Source organism: Procambarus clarkii, chromosome 18, assembly GCF_040958095.1.
Source record: "Procambarus clarkii isolate CNS0578487 chromosome 18, FALCON_Pclarkii_2.0, whole genome shotgun sequence".
Lineage (NCBI taxonomy): Eukaryota > Metazoa > Arthropoda > Malacostraca > Decapoda > Cambaridae > Procambarus > Procambarus clarkii.
The window spans coordinates 48,217,464-48,230,539 of record NC_091167.1 but is presented as its reverse complement, the minus strand read 5'-3'; the positions used below and the strand labels follow the sequence as shown (position 1 = coordinate 48,230,539).

Sequence of the window (13,076 nt, the reverse complement as noted above, 5' to 3'; positions counted from 1 at the left end):
CGTCCCCTTTACATTGCCTGTATCTGGAAGCAGAGTTGGAGCCAATAGTCGTTGGAGCATCGCCTGGCGCTCTGCTGCACTTTGCAGCGGACAGCTCGAAGGATCTGCAAGTTGCGCTGACTTGGGCAGGCTTTGTAGGGTACAAAGGCGTTTCTCTTCTCTCTGAGGACTGGTGTTAGTTATTCCGAAAGAGCCTCGAACTAATCTGCCTATCGGCTGGTCTTCTTGCCGAAGGTGGACATGGCAGCATTGAACACAGCATCTCTGAAGTGCTCCCATATTTTGTGGGCGTTGGCCCCAGCCGGGCCCGGGAGAGCTTCCTCGAGATCACGTGCAAAATCTTCCACCTTGTCCTGATAACGGGTCTTGCTGTTGTCAATGTGAGATCTGCCCAACTTTTTCGAGTGATGAATCTTCTTTGTTTGCATCTTGACCTTGCTACACACCAAGAAGTGGTCGGTGTCACAGACAGCACTCTGGTAGCTTCGCGTAATTTTGATACTGGGGTAGACTTGCACGCCTGGTTAGAATCAGGTCAAGCTGGTGCTAGTTCTTGGATCTGGGGTGTCTATATGAGATTTGGTATTGAGGCTTTATGCCGAAGAAAATGTTGGTTACACAGAAACCATGAAGACAGCAAAGTTCTAGCAGACGTCGCCCGTTCTTGTTCATCCATTCAATGCCGAAATGACCCAGGCAAGTGGGCCAAGAGTTGTCATTCGCACCCACTCTGGCGTTGAAGTCGCCGAGGATGAACAGTTGCTCCTTTACAAAAATTCTCACTATGACTCTGATGAGTTCATCATAGAATTTTTCATTCACTTCTGCTGAAGAAGTCAGGGTTGATGAATATGCACTAATTACACTGACTGGTCTTGTTTAGGAGTGTAGCTGGAGAGACAAAATTCATCCAGTTCCCCCGTCTTTGTTATGATGTGTTCTAATAGTGCATTCCTGACGGCGAATCCCACACCGTGTTCTCTGGTCTCGTTTGGAGGTTTTCCTTGCCAGAAGAAGGAGAAGGCTCTCTCTCACACAGTTTCTAATCCTGAGAGCCTGATCTCTTGGAGAGGAACGATATCCATTTGCAGTCTGCTCGGCTCCCTGCCTATCGATGACTGCTGTTTTTCGAGCGTTGTTGATTTCTTGGAGGTCGTCAGAAAAACCTGGTGTCATTGTCCTGACGTTCTATGTGCCCAACCATGGGAAGTTGATATTTTCTTTTTGGGCTTGTTATTGCTTGGTGCAAAGTTGTACGTCGGCTTGTCGGTTTTCACCCTAAACTCCATTCCCCCAGTGAGGTTAACGGACCGTGGCGAAGCAACCCCTTACTGGCAAGGGTTTGCCCAGTTTGAGGTGGGCGGTAGCTGCCCAATAGGGCGCGATGACCCCTCCAACCATTGGAAGCAACCTCTGGCGTCACGCTCATCACCAATCGAGCAGACGTATAACCAGTAGGCTGTCGCTTCCCCTGTTGGTTCGACGCTATGAGGCGAGGCTGGAGTGTCCTCTTCAGGGCGTAAAGCCTGGGTAGATCGATATGGAGATGTACACAATCAAAGTGAAGCTGTTACCCATGCAGCAGGTCCCCCCTCTCCTCGTTGCTGAAAATGTTTAATGGAAAGTGAAACACCATTACGCTTGGTTATGTCGCAGGAGCTGCCAGAACGAGGTTGAGGTCAACAACGAACTTCCTTAGGGGTTCAAACTCCGGATTTTTACTCAAGGTAAAGGGGTGCCTGACAGCTGAGTGGACAGCGCTTCGGATTCGTAGTCCTGAGGTTCCGGGTTCGATCCCCGGTGGAGGCGGAGACAAATGGGCAAAAAAGTTTCTTTCACCCTGATGCTCCTGTTACCTAGCAGTAAATAGGTACCTGGGAGTTAGACAGCTGCTACGGGCTGCTTCCTGGGGGTGTGTAACAAAAAGGAGGCCTGGTCGAGGACCGGGCCGCGGGGACGCTAAGCCCCGAAATCATCTCAAGATAACCTCAAGAAGGTTGACTCCTAAAGCCTTTCCCATAATTTGTATGGCCGCAAGGCAGAGGTTTGAAATCAGGGTTTTCTTTCCCCCCTAGATAAGCTGCCTTCCTTGACTGTCGAGTCCCATCTACCCGGAGCAGCTGGTTTTAAGGCGCCAGAGGCACGACCTCACCCCTTCTCGTCAGTAAAAGCCGTTCCGCCGAACTTAGAGACTAAGCCACCCGGGCAGGCCCGGAGTTGGTTGTTAGAGGCTATTTGAGACGCACGCCGTAAAAGAGCTTTTTATAGGTCGTGGGAGCTCGTCCTCCATTACCACCCCCAGGCTATGACAACCCATGGAACCTGTCTCAGTTCAGGTTAACTATTTTGTTTCTCTCTGCTTGTCTCCTCTCTTCAGCGACAACCTACATTAAACAATTAACCAATAATAATATAATTAAACGGTAATAATTAAACAATAATACGAAGACACTAAACGATAATACATATAGTATAAGTGAGTGTCTGTCTGTCCACAAGAAGTTAGAGGTACACACACTTGGTGCTGGCCTTACCCAAATTTGCATGGGAAGTGATCTGCGGAAAAAGGCTGGACATAGACTAGTTGGGGTAGACCTAGGTTAAATGATTTAAGAAATATAATTAGTTATTCACCCCTTCCCCTACCTCCTCGATTCTCACGGATTCAATTCTAGTTAAGTGTAAATTATTGGTGGAGATCATCAGAATTTTTTTTTCCTTAAACACATTAAGTAGTTTCATTGCTCCCAATATTATATATTATGAAAGTGACGAGGTGCTAAACCTGGGGTGGAAGGGCGCAAGGGGGGGAGTGGAAGAGGGGGGGATGGGGAAGACAAACAAAAAAGAGGTAGAGACAGAAAAGGAGGTACAGGCTGATAGAGATACAAAGAGAAACAGAAAAAAAATACAGAAAAATAGACAGAGATAGACAGTGACAGAGACAAGAGTCAGAGGCACAGACAGATACAGCAGATAGATGATGGGTAGATGGATACATAGATGGAAAAAATGGATCAATAAATGAATGGATATATGAATAGAGGAAAAAATAGATGGATGGATAGATAGACTGATAGAGATAGATAGATATGGATAAATAAATGGATAGATGGATAGGACTGAAAATGAATGAACAGCCAGATGAATAGATGGATAAATAGAGGGATGGATGGATAGATAAATGTGTAAATGGATAGATGGATAGTTAGACGGATGGATAGATAAGTGTACAGATGGTAGAGACAGACCGACCGGACAACAGCGGGTGCTGGCCTAGTTATTAGTATTACTATACGCAATCAATTTTTAATGTTACACTTAGAACCCTTACTTTTCATAATACAATTTTAACGTTCTCATACATATATATTGAACACCAGTATCGAATCAATATAAGAAATGAGTTTCATATAATTAACTTAAAGATTGTCTGTTCAAGACTGCGAGAAGAATTAGTGCTCGTAATAACACGCAACCTGTCTTATTAAAAATTACGTCTGAATTTGGCCGTTTGCCCATATGGCCGAAAATGGACGTAATTTGAAAATGGAAAAGTAATGGAAATTAAATTTTGGATTGTTTTTCTCCAAAACAGCAAGTTAAGGGTCCTCTGTTAGGTTAGGAGGGCAAGAAGTTCTTCTAAGGTTCCAAAACGTCATGAAAACCGTTTATTGAAAGTTTCCTCTCCGACTGTAACCGAGTAAGCCGGAGGACTCCAAATAGAAAACGGGATAGTACGTCACTTTCCTAAGCCGAATTCATTTCAAATTATGTCCATTTTTTACCATAGTGGCAAACGAGCGAAAAGCGACGTAATTTTAGTAGGACGGGTTGCTGACACAGCAGACCTAATCAAAGTATTCGATTGAAGATGTACTCACCAAGTTGTATTCACCAAATTGTGTTTGCGGGGGTTGAGCTCTGGCTCTTTGGTCCCGCCTCTCAACTGTCAATCAAGTGATGTACAGATTCCTGAGCCTATTGGGCTCTATCATATCTACATTTGAAACTGTGTATGGAGTCAGCCTCCACCACAACACTACTTAATGCATTCCATTTGTTATCTACCCTGACACTGAAAAAAATCTTTCTAACATCTCTGTGGCTCATCTGGGTACTAAGTTTCCTTCTGTGTCCCCTTGTTCGTGTTCCACCCGCGCTAAAGAGTTTGTCTTTGTCCACCCTGTCAATTCCCCTGAGAATTTTGTAGGTGGTTATCATGTCTCTCCTTACTCTTCTGTTTTCCAGGGTTGTGAGGTTCAGCTCCTTTAGCCTTTCCTCGTAACTCATTCCTTTCAGTTCCGGGACCAATCTTGTGGCATACCTCTGAATCTTCTCTAACTTCGTCTTGTGTTTAACTAGGTATGGACTCCAGGCTGGAGCTGCATACTCCAGGATTGGTCTTACATAAGTGGTATTCAGGGTCCTGAATGATTCCTTACACAGGTTTCTTAAGGCAGTTCTTATATTGGCCAGTCTAGCATATGCCGCTCATGATATCCTTTTGATGTGGGCCTCTGGGGATAGGTTCGGTGTGATATCGACCCCCAGATCTTTCTCTCTATTTGACTCTTGTAGGATTTCACCTCCCAGATGGTACCTTGTGTTCAGCCCATCGCCTTCGCCTACTTTCTTCGCCTAATTTCATTACTCTACACTTTCCTGAGTTGAACTTTAGCAGCCATTTTCTAGACCATTCCTTCAGTTTGTGCAGGTCGTCCTGTAGTCTCTATCTATCTTCATCTGTTTTGATTCTTCTCATAATTTTTGCATCATCAGCAAACATTGAGAGGAATGAGTCTATACCCTCTGGAAGGTCATTTACATATACTAGAAACAGGATGGGTTCGAGTACAGAGCCCTGTGGGACTCCGCTGGTGACATCTCGCCACTCTGATGCCTCCCCCCTCACCGTTACTCGCTATTTCCTATTGCTTAGATACTCCCTTATCCACTGGAGCACCTTACCTTTTACTCCTACCTGCTGCTCCAACTTTTGTAACAGCCTTTTGTGAGATACTGTGTCAAAGGCTTTCTGACAGTCCAAGAAAATGCAGTCTGCCTACCCTTCTCTGTCCTGCCTAATTTGTGTTGCTTGGTCATAGAATTATATTAGCCCTGTGGGGCACAATTTACCATCTCTGAACCCATGCTGGTGGTGTGTTACAAAGCTGTTTCCCTCCAGATGCTCTACGAGCCTTTTCCTCACAATCTTCTCCATCACCTTGCATGGTATACAAGTTAGGGAAACTGGCCTGTAGTTCAGTTCCTCTTGCCTGTCACCCTTTTCGTAAATTGGGACTACATTAGCTGTCTTCCAGCCTTCCGAAACGTCTCCCGTTTCCAGTGACCGGTTATACACCATAGAGAGTGGTACACATAGTGCTTCTGCACCTTCTTTTAGAATCCACGGTGAGATTCTGTCAGGCCCAAGAGCCTTCGACACATTCAGCTCCAACAGATTCCTTTTGACCTCATCACTGGTGAGGTAAAATTCCTCCAAGGTTGTTCGGTTTGCCTCCTCATTTATTGCAGGGACCTCTCCTTGTTCTATTGTGAAGACCTCCTGGAATCTCTTGTGGAGTTCTTCGCACACCTCTTTATTGTTCTCTGTGTATCTGTTCTCTCCTTTTTCCAGTTTCATCACTTGTTCCTTTACTGCTGTTTTCCTGCTGATGTGGCTGTGGAGCAGTTTTGATTGGGTCTTAGCTTTACTCGCGAGGTCATTTTCATACTGCCTCTCTGCTTCTCTCTTCACTCTGATGTACTCATTTCTGGCCCTCTGGTATCTCTCCCTGCTCTCTGGTGTTCTGTTGTTCCTGTAGTTTCGCCATGTTCATTTACTCAATTGCTTCGCTGCTGCACATTCCTGGTTGAACCACGGATTCTTCTGTTGCTTTTCATTTTTCACTTTTTGGACTGGGATAAACCTGTCTGCAGCCTCCTGACACTTCAGAGTGACATAATCCATCATATCCTGTACAGTCTTTTCTCTGAGTTCTGTTTCCCATGGTATTCCCATTAGGAAGTTCCTCATCTCGTCATATTTTCCACTTCGGTAATTTAGTATTTTTCCTTCCAATCCCATCCTTGGATAGGTTATTCCTACTTCTACCAGATACTCAAATATCAATACACTGTGGTCACTCATTCCTATGGGGGCTTCATATTTGACTTCCCTTATTTCTGAGCCATTTAAGGTGAAAATCAGGTCGAGTCTAGCTGGTTTGTCATTTCCTCTCATTCTTGTGGGCCCCTTCACATGTTGGCTCAGAAAGTTCCTGGTACTCACTTCCAAAAGTTTAGATCTCCATGTGTCTTCACCTCCATGTGGGTCCCCATTCTCCCAGTCTATCTTTCCATGGTTGAAATCGCCCATGATTAAGAGTCTGGATCCATTCCTGCAAGCAACTGAAGCTGCTCTCTCTATTATGTTAATGGTAGCCATGTTGTTTCTGTCGAACTCTTGTCTAGGTCTTCTGTCATTTAATGGAGGGTTGTAAATGACTGCCACTATTATCTTAGGTCCACCCATTGTCATAGTTCCTGTTATGTAATCTCTGAATCCGTCGCAGCCCGGAATTTCCATCTCTTCAAAACTCCAGTCCTTCCTTATCAGCAGAGCCACTCCTCCTCCTCCTCCTCTCCCGTCTCTCTCTTTCCTTACTATATTAAAGTCCTTTAGAAACACAGCATTTGTTATGACTCCTGACAATTTTGTTTCTGTGAGTCCTCTTACATCTGGGTTTTCTTCTTGCGCCCTTCTGCCCGTTCACTTGCTTTGTTGGTAATCCCATTGATGTTTGAGTACATTACCTTGAAGCTCACTTTCCTATATCCATTTTCACCCACCCTCCCCACTAGTGCAGGAAGCTGTTCCATGGGCATTGCTGCTTGGGTAGGCTCATCCTCCTGTGGGGTAGTTACAAGGGGTTCTGAGGGAGGTGGGGGTGGGGGGGGGGAAGAGGGGCAGGGGGAGGATGGCTTATAACAGGGGTGGGGGATGGAGGACTAAATTTGTGTCTGGGTCGGCTTGGGGCAGAAGGAAGACAGGGGGTGGGAGGGAAAGGGGTACTCTGGGTAGGGAGGGAGGGTGTAATTGGGTGGAATGGTGGAAATCCCCACCTATAGGGTGGTGAGTTGGGATGTTGCAGTCCCCTCTGGGGTTTCCGAAGTGCTGGGTTGGGGGTTCCACACTCCCCACTGGGATTGCTGGGTTGGGGGTTGAGGTTCCCTGGCTCCTTTCCCTCTGCCTGCGCCTTTTCCTTCCATCTGCTGCCTGTATTACCTCTGTCCTGGTCATGTCCCTCTGAAGGAATACCTGTCTGTAATTCGTTACATATTTCAGTTTGCTCTTTTTTGCTAGTATGTTCTCTTTGATGCACTCGTTTTTGAGCACTACCTTGATCAACCCGTCTTTGTCTTTGTTGTATTGGCCAATCCGGAAAACTTTTCTTTGTCTGTTTCAGCCCCTTCCATTCCTATCTCCTTTAATATCCCTGCCACTGCCGCTTTGTCCTTAGACCTCCATTCTTCCCTTGTGGAACCCTCTTGTTCCTTAACACCTATCACTACTACAGCTCTTTTCCTTTCCAGTAACTGGCTCGTGCATCTAGCTGCCTCCTGTGTGGTTATTGCTTTTATTACAACTTCCTTGACTGTGGTCATTGCTACTGGGCTCTTAATGTGATAGATATGTTATGCTTTAAATAAGCCTCCTTTACACGATTAACCCATCTTCGCCAGAAAGCTTTCAAGACTTCACGGGGAATAAGATGAAAATAGCCACACCGACGCCATACTTCCCTTACGTGGACTACCAGCGGGTCAGGGAGACTCCTGGAACAGCCGTCATGTTGACCGACTCCCTTGATGCCCGGCTCATCCACACCTTCGCCCACAAACTCAACTTTACGTAAAAATATTATTCTTGTGTTAAATGTTTGATCATGAATATATTATATCACCTTTGTGTGAGCTTATACAAATTTTAACATCTGTGAGCAGCTCATATATAAATTGGGAGCCTCAGAAAACCAACATTGTTCAACTTCACAATGGACACTAATTGCATTCCCCAACTCTTGATAAAAATAAAAGTCAACCAAAACCCCCTCCCCCCATACCATTCTTTCTCACATTCCTTCTCAGACTTCCATCATATCTGGACACCGCTGGTATGTCTTGATTTCTCATTCAAATCTCATAAAATTCCTATCTACCATTTTGTGGTGACTTTAAGATACTGAAAAGCTTTAAACAACGTTTTTGAAGCTTAAAATACAACTGAATATGTGAAGCTACCACTAGAGTGTACAAGCAGTGAAGACTAGCAGGAACTAGCAGGCAACAGTGGGTGCTATATGCACATTCTGAACCATTAAAATATATTATTACAGCCATATAGCGTTGAGGGTAGTAGTTACATATCCAAGAATATGGCAGACACTCAGACGCTGGAACATATTGACCATAGTATAAATGGCAACTATGGTCATCATCACAACGTTATAGAGAGAAACATCCAAATATTTATATAATCTTCATATGGTCGATATTCAACAAAGATGTCAAGCTGGTAACCATAAACTACAGACAGATTTCGTTATTTTACATTATATTCTGAAGAACTAAATGGAGAAAATATTCAAGAAACGAACTACAGAGAATTTAGAAAGAAACTTGGTAGACGCCCCACAGATCAGAGAAGGCAAGTCGTGTCTGACAGCCTATTACAGTTCCACAACAATGTCGTCAACTTGCGCCAGAAGAGTGATGATTGCTTTATTACATTTTTCTAATCGATACAAAACTTCTTTGATTTTATACTTCAAAAAGACTTCAGTGTAAGTTAGAGAGAAATTTGTAAATAACCATAAAATATTCGCTGGAGTAAGGAAGCCTGGACAAGTGTGTGGGGTTAAGTGGAAAATTTATTTATTATTTTATATGGACTGTTTTATATGGACTTATATGGCTAGTGGACTGTATACGTTTTATTTTGTTCCTCACAATTCCCACAGTGGGTGTTTATCACAATGTTAGTTGATAAATTCAGATCTTACATTTTATATGGTACAGTGTTGAATTAAATGTTGACTTACTGTTCTGAATTAAACCCTAAAACTTCATGGACTGTAGACAATCATATAGTCACGATTTACAATATGAAATAATAGACATATGACCACAAGCCCACTACCAGAGGAGTAAACTCCGAGTTTTAAGTAATAGATTAATTGGTTTAAATAAATATGCTGTACGATCTGAATTGCGTTAGAAACTGTATTCTTATCTGGTAAGAGGACTTCTTTAAGGTATGGTAGCTTCTAAATGTCAATAACCTAAAAAAAATTCTATATACACTGTGCGTAGCTAGCGACCACCTGTTCAGTGTTGGTGGCCACCAGGATACGTCTCCTCCGGCCGGGGAATATGTTAATAATTCAAGAGGCACGCAATTATTATGTAAAACACTTCCACTCTAATTAATAAATTGGGTAATACAAGGGGTTCAGAGGATTTAACAAACTGGACACTTTACTCACTGGAGAACTGAGGCCCCCAACCACACCCTGATAAAATAAGATCAACCACAGCAGCCACCTTGCTGCTGTCGTCAATCATCAACAATGGACATTGGAGTGCATATAATAAGTTGGGAGATCAGCCTGTATCGCAATACACTTGGAGATGGGGTTTAACTCACCTTTATTTGGGGTACGGCTTCAAAACTTGCCTATTGGTCATACATACACCCACACAAACTGTCGTGACTCCCCCCACCCTCTCTTTCCCATGGGATGATCCCTTAAATCCCCTTTATAGATGTTACTAACCTCTGTCCATCAGTTTGCAACCGTTTCTCTCTCTTACTATCCACGAAGCCTCACCGGGAAAGGAGGAAAACCTGCTGTCAACAGACAAACATTTATTACATGAAAACTTATACAAAGAAATATATATATATATAACTAGAGACCCTAAGGCCGCCAGTTTTCTCTTTCAGTTCCTTAGTGTGGCGATCCAGAGAGGAAATGCTCACTGCATCTATGGTTCCTGCCCGCCATCTGAGGAGCAGGAGGAGCTATACAACTTGTGACAAGTAGTCTAGTACCTTGCATGTAACCAATGTTGTAACCCTTTTTGTGTAATGAAATTAAAAAAAAAATTATATATATATATATATATATATATATATATATATATATATATATATATATATATATATATATATATATATGTTGTACCTAACCTAACAACTAGTAGCCAGAACGTCGTACTCGGCCTGCTATGCAAGGCCCGATTTGCCTAATAAGCCAAGTTTTCCTGAATTAATATATTTTCTCTAATTTTTTTCTTATGAAATGATAAAGCTACCCATTTCATTATGTATGAGGTCAATTTTTTTTATTGGAGTTAAAATTAACGTAGATATATGACCGAACCTAACCAACCCTACCTAATCTAACCTAACCTATCTTTATAAGTTAGGTTAGGTTAGGTAGCCGAGAAAGATAGGTTAGGTAGTCGAAAAAACATTAATTCATGAAAACTTGGCTTATTAGGCAAATCTCATAGTAGGCTGAGAAGTGCGTTCTGGCTACTAGGTACGACATATATATATATATATATATATATATATATATATATATATATATATATATATATATATATATATATATATATATATAATGAACTAAATAGATAACAGAAGAGACAAGACTGCATTAATATTTCTAAAGGAGTATCTAATTTATATAAATACACATCAAATTCAGCACATAAATTTATCATCAATGCAGCATATCAAATGTTAATTAAAATATTCAGAGTAACTGCTGCAAATATTCGCTTCTCCCAACTACCAAACAAATATTTTGATCAAATTGACCGGCAGTTTCGATGTCCATGAGGCTGTGAACCGCACCTGGGGAGTGGAGACGAACGGCACCTTCACCGGGACCATTGGTCTCCTCCAGCGAGAGCAAATGGAATTTTCCACCATTACAGCACCGACGGCAAAGCGCCTCAAGGCAGTAGAATATCTAAAGAGCTATCCTTCTGATCCATTTGCGATAGCCTCTCTTAAGCCGACTCTTCGCCCGAAATACTTGGCTCTTATTCGGCCATTTAAAGGTAGATTTCATGCATTTTTTTTTAGATGAAGCTTTTTATGTGATCTGTTAAACCAGAGACTTGCATGATTATACCTTCTTTAAATATTGTAATTAAGTGAATGATTAAACGGCGTTATTCTTGCATGTATGTCTTACTCATTTATAGTTACCTCAATGAGCATAATGCCTTTCGTGATGTAGCTTTAAAGCGTACTTAATTATATAGGTTAAGTTAGGGAGAGAGAGAGAGAGAGAGAGAGAGAGAGAGAGAGAGAGAGAGAGAGAGAGAGAGAGAGAGAGAGAGAGAGAGAGAGAGAGAGAGAGAGAGAGAGAGAGAGAGAGAAACAAATGAGAACATAAGTAAACTGAGAACAAACTTGGTGTAGACACTTAATTTTTACTCAGGTATAAATATATTCTGAATATATTATAATGATGTTTATTATCATCCCATGTTCAATTAACACAATTAAATCATATAAAACTGTATATGCAGCCTATATAAACCTATAGAAAATAATTCACCAACAAACTCCCTCACTCAGGAGAGCTGTGGGTGGGGCTGGTGGTGAGTGTTGTGGTGTGGGGCGCGACGCTGTGGCTGCTGCAGAGGGCGTGGCAGAAGGTGGCGGGAGGCCGTCGTGTGGACCTGACCTCCTCCCTCCTGTTTGGTTTTGGCGCGCTCCTTCAAAACCTGCCTTCAGACCCCTCCGTCAGCGTCTCTGGCAGGGTATATGTTACTGATACTAATTTTGTTTGTTACTTCAATGTTAATAGCGATAAACCCGGGTTTTCTAACATTTTTAGTTGCATATCTCTCTCTCTCTCTATTTATATATATATATATATATATATATATATATATATATATATATATATATATATATATATATATATATATATATATATATATATATATATATATTAGTATATTTTGGTAGCAGTCTTTCCTGTAGACGTATATTATTAAATATGACCGAAAAAGTAAGATTAATAATTCTAACACGAATTTTCTCAATCTTTCGTACATTACGCTTCACTGTTGGAGGTAAATAAAAAATCACTTCTCCAAAATTCATTTTTATTTCTAGTCTGACGCGACACGGGCGCGTTTCGTAAAACTTATTACATTTTCAAAGACTTCACAAATACACAACTGATTAGAACTTACGTATCTCTGATTTTATATCTACATTTGAGTGAGGTGGGAGGGGTGATGTGGCATTAACACAAGACAGAACAAGAGGGGATATTAATAGGGTATTAAAAGTATCAACACAAGACAGAACAGAAACAATGGGTATTGAATAGAAGTATTTGTAGAAAGCCTATTGGTCCATATTTCTTGATGCTTCTATATTGGAGCGGAGTCTTGAGGTGGGTAGAATATAGTTGTGCAATAATTGGCTGTTGATTGCTGGTGTTGACTTCTTGATGTGTAGTGCCTCGCAAACGTCAAGCCGCCTGCTATCGCTGTATCTATCGATGATAGATACAGCGTAGATGATGATAGATCTCAGCCTACTCATGAGAAACTCTTCAGACACAAAACAGAACGCTTTAAAAGAGACTAACGTCGTCTATCCCTCCAAATGCCCTCTTGGGGACTGTAAGCTCCAAAAAACCCAGTATATAGGCAAGACAACAACATCTCTTTCTAGGCGTTTAACGATGCATAAGCAACAGGGCTCCATTAAGGAACATATAATCTCTTCCCACAATCAAACCATCGCCAGAGAAATCCTAGTAAACAACACAGAAATCATCGATAGATACAGCGATAGCAGGCGGCTTGACGTTTGCGAGGCACTACACATCAAGAAGTCAACACCAGCAATCAACAGCCAATTAATGCACAACTATATTCTACCCACCTCAAGACTCCGCTCCAATATAGAAGCATCAAGAAATATGGACCAATAGGCTTTCTACAAACACTTCTATTCAATACCC

The 13,076-nt window shown here is 42.1% G+C and overlaps 1 protein-coding gene across 1 annotated transcript in view; it reads left to right on the top strand.

The window, feature by feature from the left end:
- Window positions 1-13,076, top strand: part of LOC123754467 (glutamate receptor ionotropic, delta-1-like) — a 72,867-nt gene that overhangs the window by 21,499 nt on the left and 38,292 nt on the right. Inside the window, exons 3-5 of the mRNA XM_069326589.1 lie at window positions 7,750-7,918; window positions 10,904-11,142; window positions 11,669-11,853. Of these exons, the coding sequence (XP_069182690.1) occupies window positions 7,750-7,918; window positions 10,904-11,142; window positions 11,669-11,853 (593 nt within the window). The remainder of the gene's footprint in view (window positions 1-7,749; window positions 7,919-10,903; window positions 11,143-11,668; window positions 11,854-13,076) is intronic.